The sequence below is a fragment of the Rattus norvegicus genome, chromosome 2 (genome assembly GCF_021556685.1).
Source record: "Rattus norvegicus strain SHRSP/BbbUtx chromosome 2, alternate assembly SHRSP_T2T, whole genome shotgun sequence".
Taxonomy (NCBI): domain Eukaryota; kingdom Metazoa; phylum Chordata; class Mammalia; order Rodentia; family Muridae; genus Rattus; species Rattus norvegicus.
In genome coordinates this window covers 217,667,705-217,686,008 of record NC_141535.1, presented here as the reverse complement: position 1 = coordinate 217,686,008, position 18,304 = coordinate 217,667,705, and the positions used below count along the sequence as shown (strand labels likewise).

Here is an 18,304-nt window from a genome sequence, read left to right as displayed (position 1 = left end):
TAAGAAAAAAAACTGATGTACATCTATTGTGAAGAACAGCCACAATATCTAACTACATCATCAGAAAAAGAAATGATTTCTTCATTTGATTTTTATAATTTGTTTTTGAAGCATTTGGGAAATAATATATCTCTACTCATATCGTTCCTTCAATGTGATTATTTCAATCATATTTTAGTGAATATTATATTTAATTTGTGTCCAAAATTGTATTGAACTGAACCATTTTCTCTGTTTCATTTTCATATTGATTCCAAGCTTTTTTAAAAAATTAAAAATAGATTCTTCTCTCACATAATACATCCCAATCCCAGTTTCTCCTTTGTCTACTCCTCCCAGTCCTGAGGTCTAGACCCCCTCTGTTTCTCTTCAGAAACAGTCCTCCAAGAGACAGCAAATAAACAGGATAAAATAAGATTCAAAGCCCTCATACCAAGGCTGGACAAGGCAACTTAATAAGAGAAAAGGTTGTTTAATATGGGTTTTTTAATTCCTTGTCACTATAAACTACAGTCTGCCTAAGCAGTTGTGAAAGGGATGAAAAATCAGTGTAGGTGCTGTAGAATGAACTGGACATTTTCTCCTGAGAAAATTTCAGACTCCTGAAAAGAAAATGCTAACCAGTGCATGCATATATATATATATATGATCAATGGGTTTGAAAGATGCCTCTGTGGGTAAAGGCACTTGCTGTATGAACATGAGGACTCCCAGTTCCAGTTTCCTGAACCCATGTAAAAAGCTGGTGCGTCCATATGCAATCATGTAACCCAGTGCAAAGAGGGTAGAAATGGAGGATTCCTCATGCTTACTGGTTGCCAGCGAGCTCCAGGTTTTGTAAAAGACTGTGTCCTAAGAGAAAAAGGTGAAACAGCTTAGAACAGAAGACCTAGCTAACCCCCTCATACACACACATATAACTGTGCACGACCCCATCCCACCCACCCCCACACATGAAAATATAAAACAAAATCACAACAAAACTGCTGCTTTTATCTTTGATTAAAACATTTATTAATAACTGTTAATCTTGAAAAATTTATTTGGCTTCATCATAGTCTGTTTTTCCCTAATAAGCTAAACATACTCAGGAAACACAGTTTTGTGTAGACAGCTAGCCTCATAAATTAAAAATTAACTTGCTGGTAAGTATAGAGTGTTTATTTCTCTCTTATAGCACTAAACTGTAGAGTCAGATTAAAATGTTTATTACATGACTTTTATTACATGCTCGTGTGTTTGGCAGGCAGTCACCCTGTAGGTTTTCTGGGTAACCAGTGGTTGCTCTCTGCAGTGTGAAGCATGGCCCTACCCACCCTCTTTCTCTTTCCCTAGAGTGGCTTCACCCCTTTGCACATAGCTGCACACTACGGGAATGTAAACGTGGCGACTCTTCTTCTAAACCGGGGAGCTGCTGTAGACTTCACCGCCAGGGTATGTGGTGTCAGTACACGTGTATTTTAGGAGAGTAAATAAAATGGCTTCTAATGAGGCTTTAGATTCTACACACTTCTTCCATTCTAAAGATTCTGAAGTTTTCACTGTGTTAATCATGGGATGAAATCGTAACCCAGTAAATTCAACATAAGAGTCTGGGAGGTGCAGAGATGGTTCACGTGTGCACTTATTGCCTTTCCAGAGGCCAAGAGTTTGATTCCCACCCACGTTAAGCTGCACTGAACCTCAGTTCCAGCTCCAGGGGACCCAAAGCCCTCTTTGGGCCTCTGAAGGAAGAATAGCCAAACACATAGAAAATGAAAATAAAAGGCAAATGTGTCAGTAGTCGAGGAGGCTAATTTTGACATGACTTTCAACTGTTATAAAACAATGAAAACAAACAAAACCAAACCATGAATTATCAGCTTCCAGCCCATAGAGGACAGTGTTAGAATATTACGCAGGAAATATACAGGGACAAGCGAATACACAATTGGATGAGACCCTTTTTCCCTCTGTTGGCTTATAAATTGAAATTTTACTCTTGTGCTTTCCTAACATACCCAGGAAGATAGCACATGGAGTTGGGCATCTACTGGTCTACTTCTGTTACAAACTTCATTTACATGACAGTATAAAGTTCATGTATTGGATGGTATTTATCTCAATTCAGTTGGTACAGTATTTAAATGTTTGGAAAATTATGACATAAAGCAGACACCTATCCCTTCCCATAATGGTGACATCTGATATTTCATAAAACACATTCAAGTTTTGTGTGCACTATTGTCATCCTTGGAAAGTCTTCTGCACGAGCCGTGTATGGTGGCAAATATCTGTAATCCTAGCCATATGGAGGCTCAGGCAGGAGAATTTCCAGCCTAATTTCTAGCCTTATACAGCAAGTTCTAGGCTAGCCTGAGCTACATAGTGAAATCCTGCTTGGGAAAACATTCTTTTGTGCTATATTTCTTTTGTTTTTCTCTATGAATTATTCTGAAGGGTTTTTAAAGAATAATTACCAGTGAATATTAACATACATGTTGTATCCTATTCCTAACTGTATAAAACTTTGAGATTTCAGTCTCTGCAATGCATGAGAGACGTTTTCGTGGGCTCTCCTTCTACTACACAGATGTCTTCCTTCTGTGTCTTAACTGTGGCTTTACAGTCAGTGTGTGAATTGTAGTTCTTGACTAACAGGCATTTTGTTTGATTTTTTTTTAAATTTTCTAACACTTATCTTTCATGGTTAATGGTCTTATTTGCTCCTTATGATCAAGCCTATTGAACCACAGATACTATGGATCAAATTACCACGCGGGTCACAACCCCTTATACTCTTTGCTAGAGAGGCATGCCTTGCCCTGCTCTGCCCTGTCCAACCTGTTCTGTTTGGTCTTTCCGTGGAATAGAATGGAATCACTCCCCTGCATGTGGCTTCCAAACGGGGAAATACCAACATGGTGAAGCTCCTACTGGATCGAGGTGGTCAGATCGATGCCAAAACTAGGGTGAGTGTCTCTTGACTTTCCTGCTATTCTTAAGCCCTGCAGCCTTCCATGCCTCCCTTGGAGCACTTCTCAGCAAACACAAGCAGTGTGTTTTCAAGGGAATTGGTCTTGGGTTTGATTTCAATCTTATAGAACATTTCAAGATTCCAACTTGAAATGTAAGTAAGATGAAATTAATGTTTGCCCATCAATGCCTAGAAAAGCTGACAACAACTAGCCCCTTAGTGGAATAGTTTTTCTTGATCAGTTTCTGGGAGGAAAGATCAAAGATGGCACTTATTTGGCTCTCCTTTGGGTAGTCATCGGGAAGGCAAATCAACTGGTTCACTCAAGCTGGGAGCCTGGCTTTTACACAAAGTGCTTTTGCGCATTTTGACAACTTTTGTGCATCTAAGTGTTGAACCCGTCAGTCATTTGCTTCAGTAGTTGTGGGACAGCTATTAGAGCAAGAGATTTGCTGTTGTGCGGACAGAAGGACAGCAGACAGTAGGCAAGGTATACCTTAATCTCAGTAGAAGTGGAGTCCTTCATTCGTTTCTGACCTCTGAGGTAAAATGACATCCTAGCACCTTAAATACACACATAGCAAATGAACTAATATGTTAAAAACAGATTCTGAAGGCACGCTGCCCTATTTCAAATCCTACCTGTGCCAATCATGAAGCTAGGTAGTCTTGACATTTTTCTGACTTTGAAGTGTACCTGATGTCCCTGATGTCAGAAGGTTGTGTGAGGATTAACTCGTAGCTGTGCTATTTTCCTTAATAAAGTGGAGATGTACTTCAGGTAGTACAATGTGTGCCTACTCTTCATAAAGCCCTGGATTAGATGCCCAGGACCATGTAAACTGAGTGTGGTAGAACATACCTATAACACACTTAAGTACCAAACTTCAGAAGGAATAGGCAGGAGGGTTGAATGTTCAATTTTACTCTTGGCTAGCCTGAGCTACATGCTTGCCAAAAAAAGACAAAAAGGAAAACATGGCAAATCAATTATTTAGCTACTCGTATATATTTTTTATAATAGTGCTGATATTATATGCATTTTTGCCTAAATATACCACACACATATAAAATTTTGATATCAGTTTTCTTGAATAGAGTTGGCTAATAAGAGATTTCACAAAAAATGTATTTTTGAAACATAAAATTGAAGCAGACCTAGTGCTTTACACATGGAATCTCAGTATGATGATGTACACATGTAGACCTAGTCAGTCAGAGTACGTCTGAGGCCAACCTGGGCTACGTAGAGAGACCCTGTCTTAACCACAAACAGAAGAAACAATCTACCCAAATACTACTTTACTATATCTCCCATACACACACATATCCTTTATATATGAGAGGGAAACTGCACCCATGAAATCTAAAAAACATGGTCACCTAAACAAAAACTTTGTAACAACATCAGTTGACATGCCAGCCCAGATGGGGGAAGTTTTAAAGGGCCTTATGTAGAGATGACACATTATAGGCAAATGAATGCTGCCAAGAGAGGGAAAATCTGTCCTCCCCAGACACAAGCCCCTGATACATTATCCAATCCCAAGAGGCCAACCCTCAAGGCATGTGCATATGAGCTACTCAAAGGGATTCGTGTGTGTGTGTGTGTGTGTGTGTGTGTGTGTGTGTGTGTGTGTGTGTGTGACAATAATAAAGAAGAGGTCATGAGTTTGAGTCCCAGGAGTGGTCACAGGAGGAGTTGTGGTGGGAAAGCCATGGGTGGAAATACAGAAGGCATTTAGGACATTCTCAAAAAAGTTTTAAGTTAAAAAGTGTTTCCAGGGGGCTGGAGAGATGACTCAGTGGTTAAGAGCACTGACTGCTCTTTCAGAGGTCCTGAGTTCAATTCCTAGCAACCACATGGTGGCTCACAACCATCTGTAAGGGGATCTGATGCCCCCTTCTGGCATGTCTGATGACAGCTAAAGTGTATTCATGTATATATAATAATCAATAAAAAAAAAGTGTTTCCAGAGCCTGACAAATACTGAGGCAGATGCTTGCAACCAATCATTGGACTGAGAATGGGTTCACCAATGGAGGAGTTAGAGAAAGGACTGAGGTAACTTAGGGGGTTTACAAAGCCATAGGAAGAACAACAATATCAACCAACCACACACCCCAGAGCTCCCAGGGACCAAACCACCAACCAAAAAGTACACCTGGAGCAACCCATGGCTCCAGCCACATACGTGGCAGAGAATGGCCTTGTCTTGCATCAATAGGAGGAAAAGCCCTTGGGCCTGTGAATGCTCGATGCCTCAGTGTAGGGGAATGCCAGGTCAGGGAGGTTGGAGGTGGACGGGTGGAGGGAACACCCTCATGGAGGCAGAGGGTCGGGGGGATAGGATGGGAGGTTTCTGGAGGAGAAACCTGGAAAGGAGAAGACATTTGAAATGTAAATAAAGAAAATGTCCAACAAAAGAAAAGAAAAGAGAAAAAACTAAACCACTCAACCAAATAAGAAAGCCGAAGAGAAAACAAAAATACTCCCCAAACAAACAACAAACAAAAAAACCACAACTCCTCTCCAGAAAAGAACAAACAAAACCAAAAGCCCTCCTAAATTGTGTGATGAACGAAGTATACTGAAGACCACCATAGCTACAACATGTATTTTTCTCTAGACATTTTTACATTCTGGGACTTCATATTCTCACAGCCCTAAAAATCGGGGTCAAATCCAACTCATTCATCGATCTCGAAGCGGGTAATTGTTTAGCTTCTACAAACTCTACCTAGACAACAAATTCTGTTTTCTCATTACCTCACTGAAGGTCCCCCAGGGGGAACAGAAAAGAAAAAAAAATCAATCAATCAAACAAACAAAAACCAACCCCTCATTTCTCTTAAGACCTTTGTTCCAGGGTAGCAGTGTTATGCCCTGTGGGAGCTTGGGAGTTGCTTTCTCTGCCCAGAGTGTGGTGCCCTGTCCTTGCTTGGGAGTTTCCCCTGCTCCCAACTTTGCTTTGTAACCACAGCCCTTCCGTGGATGTATGGTGGATGGCAACGTGGGTGCAATCTGACAATTTGAGGCTGGTAGGGCTTTGTCTGCTTCCTACTTCTGCCATTGCTGTCATTTTTCTTGGCTTAGGTCACCTTTTAGTTTTAGACCTTAGTGCCTTTTTTTTTTTCAAATCTTGGCCAGAATCTTAAGAAATTCACTGTTTTTGTTAATGCTATTCAGCAGGAGGTACTCACTAGGTAACAGTTGACTTTGTTTTTGTTTGCCATTATAGTACTTCTTTAGTTCTTCAGAGACGTTCTTGTTTTCATGCTTCTCATGCAGTGGATATACAACTAAGAATTCTAACATCAATAGTGTGGTATTTCTAAAAATCAAAGCTTATGCAGAAATAGAGAGACATGGACTTTTATGCTTGTCTTGCGTGTGACTGATTGTGCTTAGGAAAGTTATCAAGTAGAATCACTGGGAAGGGAATTTGGGATCACATTTTGTACTCTGTAGCCTTTGGATAGAGCAAATACATTATATTTAGAATTTAGTCAAGAATTAAGAAGACTTAAGTTCTGCTTAGAGTGTGGACCAATGGCTTTCTGAGCAGTTTCTGAGTTCCTACTTGTGTCATGGGTTCCGGAGACCCCACACTGAACAAGCCAGACTAGGTCTCTATATTCCCAGAGCAAATCATGAACTGGTGGCATTGCTCAGTAAAAGAGTGCTTGCCTTGCCTAATATATGTGAGGCCACATTTGGTGCCTAGTACTATGGAGGGGGAGGAGGAAAGAGCTCTCATGGGAAATAGACATAGACAGACAGATGTACAGAGATAGATAGATAGATAGATAGATAGATAGATAGATAGATAGATAGACAGACTGACTGACTGACGGACAGATGGACGGATGGACAGAGAAAGAGGCAGAGACAAACAGAGACAGAGAGACAGAGACAGATACAGAGACAGGGGCTGACCACTAGTCTCAAGGGATTCTGTATGCTGGTGAATAACAATAGGTTCTTAAAAGAACAAGGTAAAATGAAATGGCCTGGGTTTTTAGGCTTTTCTCTTGCTGATTTCTATGGAATAAATATCCTGTCCATTATCCACTAAAGCTACTTACATGGCGCTCCAATAAGCAGAATTTGCATGGGATATAAAAATGATATTTCTGTGTTTTCCAGTGAGCTAGCTTCATTCAGCTCCCGTGGGATGGTGTACAATATTGGGTGGTAAGCTTTCAACCCATGAACTAAACACTCATATGTAAGTCACAGTGATTTACAGCACTGACAGAGTGTTATACCCTGGCCACAGCTAACAGGGTCATGCACCTCTTTCCAAATCTGCAGTGATACCTGAACTCAAGAACCTGGGATTGAGAGGCCCGTTCTGGAACTACAATACGTGATTATGTAGATAATGGAAGATAATGGAATTGAGTTTGCTTTCTGGTCTCTTAAAGTATATTTGAAATAGGAAATGCTTAATTTTTTGACTGTCATTATAAAAGGGTTCTTATACCCATAATTTAAAAATATTTACTATCATAGTTTTAAGTTATTTCTAGCAATCAAATTACCTACAGATAACCAGAATATAGTGTCCTCCGTCTCATTCCGTTCCACATGCTTGGGTTTTCCATTATGGGGAAGAAAACAAAATTTATAGAGGTTTTGTTTGAATAAAAATAAAACATCCCCCTGCCTCCTCCCGACTCTCACTACTTTTTTGACAGCCATTGAGGCATTTGGCATCTTGGAAGACTCATTGTTGACAGACTTTAGTGTGAAATTCTGAGACATTTAAACGAGAGTCCTTTGTTAATGTCTAAGACGCCATTCTTTAATGTTAAACCATAAATGTTATAGCTAGCTAAAATGAGACTATTAATTTGGCTTTATTAAGGTCATTATTCTTTTCCGTTTTAAAACTTATTCATTATTCAAATATAGAGCTACCCCATAGGAGGATTCTATTTAAAATGTATTTCAGTGCCAACAATAAAAGTACACAAAACACTAAATGATATTGAACAAAACACATCAGAAAACTGGAACCTCTCTCCTTATTAGAAGAGATAAATGGAGAAGAGGTAATGGTTACTGTCCTGTGTGCATGATGCGTGTGCATGTGTGTAGGATATAATATCCTAAATATATTAGAAATATCGTCTTATTCCCCCTTCCCAACAACTTAGAAGACATATAATATTTTCTTGAGAAATGTGAAGGCCTTATTTTGAGAAATGAGATTGCTAAAAGGATGAAATGGATTTTGGCACGATTATGTAACACGAGCTAGGACACAACATGTTTATAATAATGATCCGATTTCAGCATCCATTACCGGAAAAATAGCACAGTTGGAGGGTGAAGACAGGGAAGATAAGGAAAGAAAGGATTATGCAAAGCAATTCTGAGCTACCAGCTAGATAGGTGATTCTCCTCTAACATTAACTGACCAGTCTTTGCCAAAGCGTTCACAGCAGAGAGGCCAGCATGTGTGTCTGTGTGTCTGATTTTACTGAGGCAGTAAGCAAGCATGGCGAAGGCACCTTTAGGGGACTCTCAAATTTAATAAACTAATTAGAACCTATTTATGGGGGCTGGGTAAAGTGCTCCTTTGGTAAAGTGCTTGACACAAAACCCAGAGACCTGGGTTCAATTGTCGGAACCCATGTGACAGTGTCAGGCATGGTGGTAGATACTCATAATCCCAGTTCTGGGAGGTAGGGACAGGTTGAGTCCCTGGGGATTCCAGCTAGCAGGTCTAGTTCATGAGCTTTGGGTCAAGCAAGAGATTTAGTCTCAAAACCAAGCCGTTTGGCTCCTGATGAAGGATAATTGAGGCTTACCATTAGTTTTCATACAGACATATATGCAAGGCCACACACTCACAAACCCATGTGTATGCTCACACATAAAACCAAAAAGAGTTTTGTGGTATATTGGGCAGCATATTGGGCAGGCTTAATGACCAGTGCAGTGTTCCAGGGGCCAAGAACATTGCAGTCGGAGCCCTGACAGGTGGGAGCAGAAGCTTCTGTGACTTGAAGAAATGTTATTTAGAGATGGCATTTTCAGGAATACTCAGCAAAAGCCCCCAGTCAGGATTGAGAGACTCTTTAGCTTTCCTCCCATGTCCCCTTGCCTATCCCCTGGGTCAAACCCAGTCAGCAACCCAAGGGTAAGGTTAGGTCCTGTAGAGAGGTAACGTGGGACAGTGAGTCTGGAGGTCAGACTGAAGAGATCTAGCATAGGAGTGCAGAGTAGCCATCCCCGGGAACTGCTGTTCTCATAAGGAAGATAGAGCTGGCAGGATGACTCTGGGGATGGAGACACGGAAGACTGGCCATCAGCGTTCTGGACAAATCAAAGCTGAAACCGTCTCAACTCTTCTCTTTTTTTCAATTTACCTGTTTGGTATCCTCTTGTGTGTATCTGTCCTTGGACAATCTTGATCGTTTCCCTGAAGTGTCCCATCAGCAGGCTGATTTATTCATGCTGGGTTCCTTTCTCTTTCACTATTTCCTGGTAGTCTATAATGTGATTTTGCCTAGTAGTTTTCATTTTCCACCCACCCTTCCTTTCACCCCTGCTACCCTGGATCCCTCCTGGTAAGATAAGAAATACAGAGGGCATCCAGAGGGTTATCAAGAGTCAGAAGTTACCCCCCAAAATATTCAGCTAAGCAGGAATATAAACAACACATAGGCCAGTTTGAGATCGATCTATTAGTTAATATATTTTCATTCCATGCATTAATAATAGGATTCTTCTTTGAAAGAGATATATAATTCTTTTTTTGTTGTTGTTGTTAAATGTTGAAAATCTTAAGAGATTATGAAAAAAGATATCAGGGCATCACAAAATACTTTTGGAAAATTTAAGAAAGTAGTTACAGTTCAAAGGACAATAAAAATGGACAAATTAGAGCAAGAAGAATTTTTAAATAAAAGAGACACACAGAAAACCAAAATCAAAGATATGACAGTGCAATCCCCAACTGTGGTTCCATGTAGAATCTTAAAGTCCCATAAATGTTGCATCCTGTTCCTTTCATCTCCCAGGGTATGCAAATCCTTGACCGGAAGTCAGCCCATTCCAATGAAGCCCACGTGTATTGGAACATAGGGGGGTGGCACTGTTTTCACTTTCTAATTCTGTATGTCATGATCTTTTTCTCTGTTTTCTATTTTACTTCTCTCTCTGTCTCTGTCTGTCTGTCTCTCTTTGTCTCTGCCTGCCTGTCTGGTCTGTCTGGTCTGTCTGTCTGTCTGTCTGTCTGTCTGTCTGTTTCTGTCTCTGTTAGCTAAGTAACCACCATTTTGTTGGGTTTTTATCGGGTCACTAGAATCGCATTTCAGAGCCTCTCTCATCAGTTGTAATAGACAGTCTTGGTTTTTTGCTCATTTGTAAGCGTGAACTCAGGCTTAATTTCTTGCCTCTCTCGTCAGGACGGGCTGACACCACTTCACTGTGCTGCACGAAGTGGGCATGACCAAGTGGTGGAACTGCTGTTGGAACGGGGTGCTCCCTTGCTGGCGAGGACTAAGGTGAGTCAGCGTGAGTGAGATGACATCTGAGGAGGCTGTGAGGCGCTTTGAGTTGTCACTCTTTAAAACTACAGCACCAGTAATTTTACCTTACTCAATGTGGTAGGAGATTCCAAACTTGCCAAATTATTAAAATGAGCAAATACAAGCATCAAGACATGCCAAATGCATACCACAACATTCCTCTTGTTTTTCTAACATTTTGTTACTGTAGATGAAAATTTGACAAACCATATACCTTAAAATAACAATATTAAATGTAGAAACATATGAGGGTCTTACATTGCATGAGCTAAAGATCTTTTATGATGTTCTAAAATAACTATATAATATATATGGAATTACCTGTCAAGGTAATATCATTAATGTCAGAAGATAAAGCTTTGAGAAAACAAAAGTCATTTTTCTTTTGGGTAATACTAATTAGAAAAATGCTTAATAATAGAGTTAGCTGGTTACATTAGGGATTAATAAATGTAATAGGAAAACCATACCTTTAGGTAAGCTACCTACAAAGAACCATAAAGCAAATGTTCTGTTCTTTATAGCATAACACAGTAAGCATTTTTTGCTTCATTTTATTAATGTGTTCAATAAAGAAAACCCATTTCCAAGTAAGTAAGAATCACATAGTAAATAAATTGTTTGGAAGTTTTTATTATCGATATTTGTAAATTACTTTTTATTGTTACATGTTTTCTCCAGTATTTATCAGAAAATACTGAGACATAAATTGACACTAAGAAATTACCCAGAGTAATTTATTGGGAAATAGTTTCTTGTTTCCTAAATATTATAAAATATTTGACAATGTGGACCTCTTATATTTTCTCCTGGTTCCTCCCTTTCCCCATCCTTAATAATATCCACTGATGCTAGCAATATGGCAAGGTGAAGAAAGCAAGACAGTGACCCCACATGAACCATCTTCACTACACATACGTACATGCACACACACACACGATATATGTATGTAACATGTGCAGTATTCCAATGATAGTGGAAATAATGCAGACAACCAATGTAGTCAACTAACTGTACTATTAAGTAATTATTCTAATTACCAGAAGAAAACTGTTAAATGAACTCAAAGCTTTATCTTCTAGCGTTAATGATATTTCCTTGACAAATAATTGCATATATGTGTATAATATATATGTTTATTACATATTATATATTATTTTATATACAAATATTAGGTAGATAGATATTTAGTTTTTTGAGACAGGGTTTCTGTGTGTAGTCCTGGAATTCATTCTGTAGACCAGACAGGCCTCAAATTCAGTCAGCCTCTGCCTCTGCCTCCCAAGTGCCACCACAGACAGCTCAATTTATATTTTAAGTAACAATTTCATTGCTATCGTTTGCATCAAACCAGAGTATACACTTTACATAGAGAGAATGCAGTCATTCTCTAGAAGATGTGTTGTACCAGCCATTTAAACAAACAAACAAACAACAACAAAAACTGACTATGTACCAAAAATATATAAAGTGAAATAAGTTATCTGCATTGTTTTTATTATCATTCTATAATGTGAATGTTGCAAATATTTTAAAATATGCAACACTTTAGACTAGGTTGTGAAGAGATAATTGTCAAAAGATTTTTGAAGAAATAAACTGCGATTTAAATCAAAATAAAATCTCAGTCCAATCATGGTACACCCAAATTTTTAAAACACTTATAAAACTGAGGCATGCATGGTTTTCCAAGGAATTTCCAAATAACCCTGTTTACAGTTTGCCTGTAATTGACACATAATCAGGAGGAGCATGGATTACCTTAGTGTGATTTTTTTTTAAAGTGATCTTCCTATCCAATCAAGAGTCATTCAAGTCTAAGGGTCCAGTATAGAGTATTGTTGACCCCATGGTTATACCCAAACTCTCCCACATCTATATGTCATGGATGGAGAAGATACAATATGCCAGGGACTGTTCCAGCTACCAAGGAACAAGCAAGATGAATGCTAATCAAAAGGTATCTTTAAGATGCTTAGAGTCTTCTAGGCAGGAGAGAGGAGAAGACCAGGAAGAAGCAGAGTTCTGTGAGGTTTAAAGGGTTTGGGGCAGACGAACAGATTAGGTTGGAGTAGGACTATGCTGCTAGCTTGTGTGTGTGTGTGTGTGTGTGTGTGTGTGTGTAGGCACAGTGTCTTCCCTCTCTCTATCGAGGCTCTCAGTTTTGAGTCACCCCATCTCCTTCCTTGAAGCAACTTCCGCTCATCCTTTGAAAGTTTCAGCTCTCAGCTCCCTTGTCCTTGAGAAACTCCCCATGTGCTGACTAATGCCTCTGCAGTGCCATGCCTAACCTCTTACCTCTGCAGAGCCCAAGTTCCCTTTTTGTCACTCCCCTTAACACGCATACTCACTCCCTGTGGCCTCTGCTGACTAAGTCCATGTCACAGTCCTGATTCCGAGGGTGGCAGCTGTGATAGGGTTGCCATGGTCACGAAATGTAACCGAATGTGTTGCCTGACAAATCGCACTGCCATTCTGTAGTAATTCGTTTGCTCCCTCCTGGTGGCGTAGACCACTTTTTCTTTAAATCGCCTAGACATCTTTTATCCTCCTTCATACACCGCTGAGAAAAACTGAAGCAACCGGGAGGCCATCCACAAACTCCCACTCTCTCAGCTATCTGGTTCCGTGAATCAGAGCCCATGGAGTTCGTGTTCTATCATTTCCGTGTCACCTGGCACAGCTTCCTACACCTCCCTTTTCTAAACACGTCCCTTAACTCACCTTCTAGGACATGATACTTCTTTGGATTCCTTCTGCATCGCCAGCATCCTCTTCCTTGTCTCCGTGACCATTTCCTCTTTACCTCACAGCTCTCTGTTCACCATTCTGGAGGCCACGCTCTGCCTCTCCCCACTCACCTTCTCCAACGTTTCCTGCAGTTCATCTTTAAACTGTACCTATGTTTGACGGCACACACATGCAAATTCCGAGAATCCTGTGTTCATGGCAGCTCCCTGTGACTGCTTGGATATTGACTGGGCAGCGCCAATTAAGTTAAAAAAGCAGGCTCATGGTATTTGCCCACTCCTGAACGTAACCTCTTTACATCTTGTATCGTCTTCATTCATGGGCATCTCATTCTTTCGGTTTCTCATACAGAATACCCTCCTGTCACGCAGGGCTCTTTTTTCTCTTGCTCTGCATCCTGTCACCTTTTTTCCATATGTATCCTTAAACCCAAAGCCTCATAGTTACCACACATCCCCCTTGAGTCATTGCCGAAGGCTCCCAACTGCCTTCTGTTCTTTCTGCAACCCAGCTGTTCTAAACACATTGCACACACCCAAGGCAATCCTCTTAACCCCAGCCCTTCTAACAATGCCTGATCTCTCTCATGAAGTTTCTTATTCCCTTGAGTCCCTTTCCTTATTCACCCTCCTAATTCATGACCTTAAGACATATTTATCTTCCTACTGTCTGTTGAGGTCTTCCATGTGTGTCTCCAACACAGAGGGCTTTATATTTGTTTATCTTCTGTCTGATAGACTCAAGTCATCAGGTAGAGTAGTCTGGGATGGTATTTGTTGTCTCTTGGAGATGGTATAACATACCTCCTTACCATTCAGGCTTGCGTGCTCTCCATTGGGAAGTCATGTGTTATTCTAATGAGTCTGCCTCTATGTGACTTGGTCTTTCTCTCACAAAGCTTTTCACATCCTTTCTTTGTTCTGAACATTTGGTGCCTTGGTTATTATTTATCATGGAGAGTTTCTTTTCTTGTTCTGTCTGTTTGGTGTTCTATATGCTTTGTATACCTTGGTAGGCATATCTTTCTTTAGACTGGAGAATATTTTTTCCTTATGGTCTTATTAAAAATATTTTCTGTGCTTTTGACCTGAATTTCTTCTTATTCTTCTATGCCTCTTATTTATAGATTTAGTCTTTTCATAGTGTCCCAGATTTCTTAGAATTTTTTTTTTTGATTTAACATCTTGGACTGAGCTATTCATTTTTTCTTCCTTGTCTTCAGGATCTGAAATTCTCTTTCCCATGTCTTGTAATCCCTGGTGGGGCTTACTTCTGAGGTTTTCGTTTGATATCCTAAGTTTTTTATTTCCAGTTTTATTACAATTTGGGTTTTCTTTAATGATAATATTTCTACTTTCGTGTCTTGAAATATTTTCATATTATTTAAATGTTTGTGTTTTCATGGTCTTCATTAAAACATTCGTACATATTCTAAGATCTCTGAATATATTAATAATTATTATTTTGAAGTCCTTGTCTTCTGTTTCACCTAAATTACATTTCTTGGGGGCCATTGCTATATAGGGTTTCTGGAGGATGCATATAGCCTTTGCTCTTGCCTTGGGACCTAGGTTCTGGTGTAATGATGTTTAAAGGATTTCACAGTGTAGATATATGGCCTTGTATTTGTGCCTGGACGTTCTGTTCAGTGGTTTCTGTTACAAACTCTGGCAAATGTGGCTGTGGGGTCCCTGTGGCCTCTGCTGACTAAGTCCATGTCACATTCCTGTATCCGAAGGTGGCAGCTGTGATAGGGTTGCCATGGTCACGAAACGTAACCGAAGTCCCTGGTAAAGACTGTGCAAGTCTGTGAGTGACACAAAGGAGTCACTAGAGATACAGCTAGAAGGAAATGGGCTGGAAGAAAAGGCTGAGAAGGAAATGTTAGGCAATGTGGGTCTACACCAAGAAACAGAGTCTCTGGGGAGTATAGGTAGGGTGGGAGGAGGGTCTTCTGCAGGCAGGCTGCTGCAGTACTAAGAATAATTCTGAAGCAACTTGAAATGGAGGACAGGAAGGATGTGGAAGATGTGGTGATCAGTTTGACACATAACTTCAAGTGGATTAAACAGCATTAGCAAATGACAAGACTTTCTGATGAGCACTCTACACATTGTCCAAACCTTGACGAGTGCCGTGTTTGTTGTATCTGAACTTCGACATTATCTTCCCCTCCACTATGAACTACCTGCTCCTCTTTTCAATATCTGTTTAATGGATTTCAAAATATCAAAACAATGATTCATAATGCAGTTCATTTCAGAAACAAATCCTGTACCCACAGACAACCACAGTTAAGATTTTCATACATTGATTGTGGCTGTTTCTCACTCTTGCTGTCTTTCTTGTTAATATCAGTGTGTTGGCCTTTCCTGTCATATTACACATGCATAGTTCCCACTTCTTTGTGCTGATATCATGGTTACTAAAATGGTTGTTTGATCAACAAATTCTATTCAATGGTGCCTGTGTGGTTATTAAGCGCAAACAATAGTATAGTCTCTTGAATGAACAATGCCCTTCTAATTTTTCCTAATTGTGTAAATGTGTCCTTGATGTTTATGTACATAACTTTTAAAAATAAGGGAGGGTGGGGGGACAAATGAATCAGCCCAGTAAAAAGCACTTGTCCATCAAGCCTCCCAGAACCCATGTAAAGGTGGAAGGGGAGAGCCAGCTCCACAAAATAAGAAGCCGTTTTTACTTAGATTGAGCATGAAGAATGGCTTACCCTGGTCTCTTAAGTTTTATTATTGACTGTCTTTATAACTAATGCCAAAGTTGTTTGAGACTATATTAATAATCACACATCTAGACTACCCTCAGATTCGAGAGCCACGAGGTCATTGATATAAGGTTTACCTTGACTTCTTGGCCTTCTAGCATGTTCCTGTCTTTTCCTTCCTTCTTTAAAGTAATTCTCAGTCAATTATTGGATCTTGGAATTTTCCTGAAGCCTAAACCTAAGATATGGTAAATTTTTTCCCACTGCTTTGACGTATGCATACACTTTTCTCTCCTTAACTGACTCCTCTGTGTTTATGTAAAGAAATAAAAGCAGAAAGATAACGAATGTGTGCTACTATACATAGTATTAGATATGAATGATTTATGCATGAGCAGTCATTTTATATATCTAATACTATTCTCATAATTTGTAAAATCAAGTGGAATATTATGGAAAAACACTGCTGAGTATTATTGGAAAAAAATTAAACAAATTTTTCCTTCTTCCTTTATCTAAGATAATCCATTCTACATTCAGATATGCAGGAAGTTATTTCCCCTGCCTTCAGCTCTGTTACAGATCAAAATTGACTTTGTCAGGTCTCCAAACACAAGAGTCATAACAACAAAACATGGACTTGGTTTTTCTTTGTTTCAATGTGCAGAATGGGCTGTCTCCCCTTCACATGGCTGCGCAGGGGGACCACGTGGAATGTGTGAAGCACCTGCTACAGCACAAGGCACCTGTTGATGACGTCACCCTGGACTACCTGACGGCTCTTCATGTTGCTGCACACTGTGGGCACTACCGTGTAACCAAACTCCTGCTGGACAAGAGAGCCAACCCGAACGCAAGAGCCCTGGTAAACCTGGCCCAATCCACATTCGCCAACTATCACAAAACCACATTGCTTGGCCAATGGCACCTACACCAAAGCAAGAGTATAGATTCACAGTCGATAATGCCAAGTTTCCACCTCCTTTAAACCACTGGCCTACTTTATGCCTTCGTAGTTCCCTACGTGGTAGTGAGCCCTGGCAGATTTAGGAGAACACAAGATTATTGTGTTGAGAACAGTATGAAACTCTGGGATCATGCGTGTTTTAAAATAAAAGCTAGACGATAAAAAAAATAAGAAACAGTCGAGTGTAGTGGCCCACGCCTTTAATCCAGTACTCAGGAGGCAGAGGCCGGTGGATCTCTGAGCTCAAGCCTAACCTGGTCTACAGAGTGAGTATTAGGAGAGCCAACAGTAGACAGGAATAGCCCCATCTTGGGGGAAAACCAAACAAAAAACCAAAAAAGCAAACTTAGTTCTAGGTACCTGTGAATGTTAGATAGAGTTAGGATACAGATATGAAAAATTTAATCTTTATTAATCTTTTAAGAAAAAAAAAGAATGGAAATGGTGAATGTGTTTGACTCTGAAAAGTCCGTGATATAAGTTGGTGGCACGTTCACTTGGACATTTTCCTTGTGGACTGACTGCTCAGCCACATTCTGGGTGGCGCCCCGTGTGTTACTGCTTCACAGAACATTTGAAAGCATTGCAGAACCTGCTCAAAGGGAGCAGCAGGAGGCCATCCCAGCCCCAGAGCAGCCTTACGTCTCCCACAGTCTAACATGGAATAAATCTTCTTGCTTCACGTATAGCCTCACTAATGGTTACATTAAGCAGGTACTAATTTACACCAGCTGTTTCCTAATCTCACTCTGAGAGCACATTGTTCTGTTTCCCTGTGTGTTTACATGGTCTGTGTCAATTAAAATCCCCCTCCAACCATTTTGAGAGCCTCTTGTTAGAGGGGTTCACTGTTGGCCTGCGGTGGTCAGTGAGCATGAAGGACACTTGTGTGGCAAGCACGAAACCCTAGGTTTGATCCCAAGCAACTCCTAAGCCACGATGGCACATGCTATAGTCTAGAGCAGGAGAGGGGAAGTTCAAAATTGTTCTTGGCTACGTAGCAAATTTATCCTAGGCTGGGATAAATTAGACCATCCAGTTTCAAAAGTCAGTCAAACATTTGATCAATAAGTAAACTAATAAATCAATTAAATCATCAATTGAACGTATTGGATTATGTGAAATTTTTTTAGTGAAATCCACTTATTGTTAACTAGACAGTTATTTTACTTCCAAGGTCATGTTCAAATGTATGAAGACATTGATTTTCTCACAAGTTGAAAATACTTTTTATGTATTTTAAGTATCATGAATACTTTTTATTATGTGATTAATAATTTTCAAGTGAGGAAGAAGCTTACCGATTATCACGGGTGATTATTTGTCCACATTTTAATACCACATGTACATGTTGCTA

General features: G+C 39.9%; 1 protein-coding gene across 50 annotated transcripts in view; it reads left to right on the top strand.

Annotated features, from left to right (window-relative positions):
• Ank2 (ankyrin 2) overlaps positions 1-18,304 on the top strand; it is a 575,390-nt gene that overhangs the window by 447,025 nt on the left and 110,061 nt on the right. For all 50 annotated transcript variants that reach the window (NM_001427159.1, XM_087627845.1, XM_087627842.1 and 47 more), the window contains 4 exon segments: positions 1,336-1,434; positions 2,853-2,951; positions 10,382-10,480; positions 16,648-16,845. In NM_001427159.1, the coding sequence (NP_001414088.1) occupies positions 1,336-1,434; positions 2,853-2,951; positions 10,382-10,480; positions 16,648-16,845 (495 nt within the window).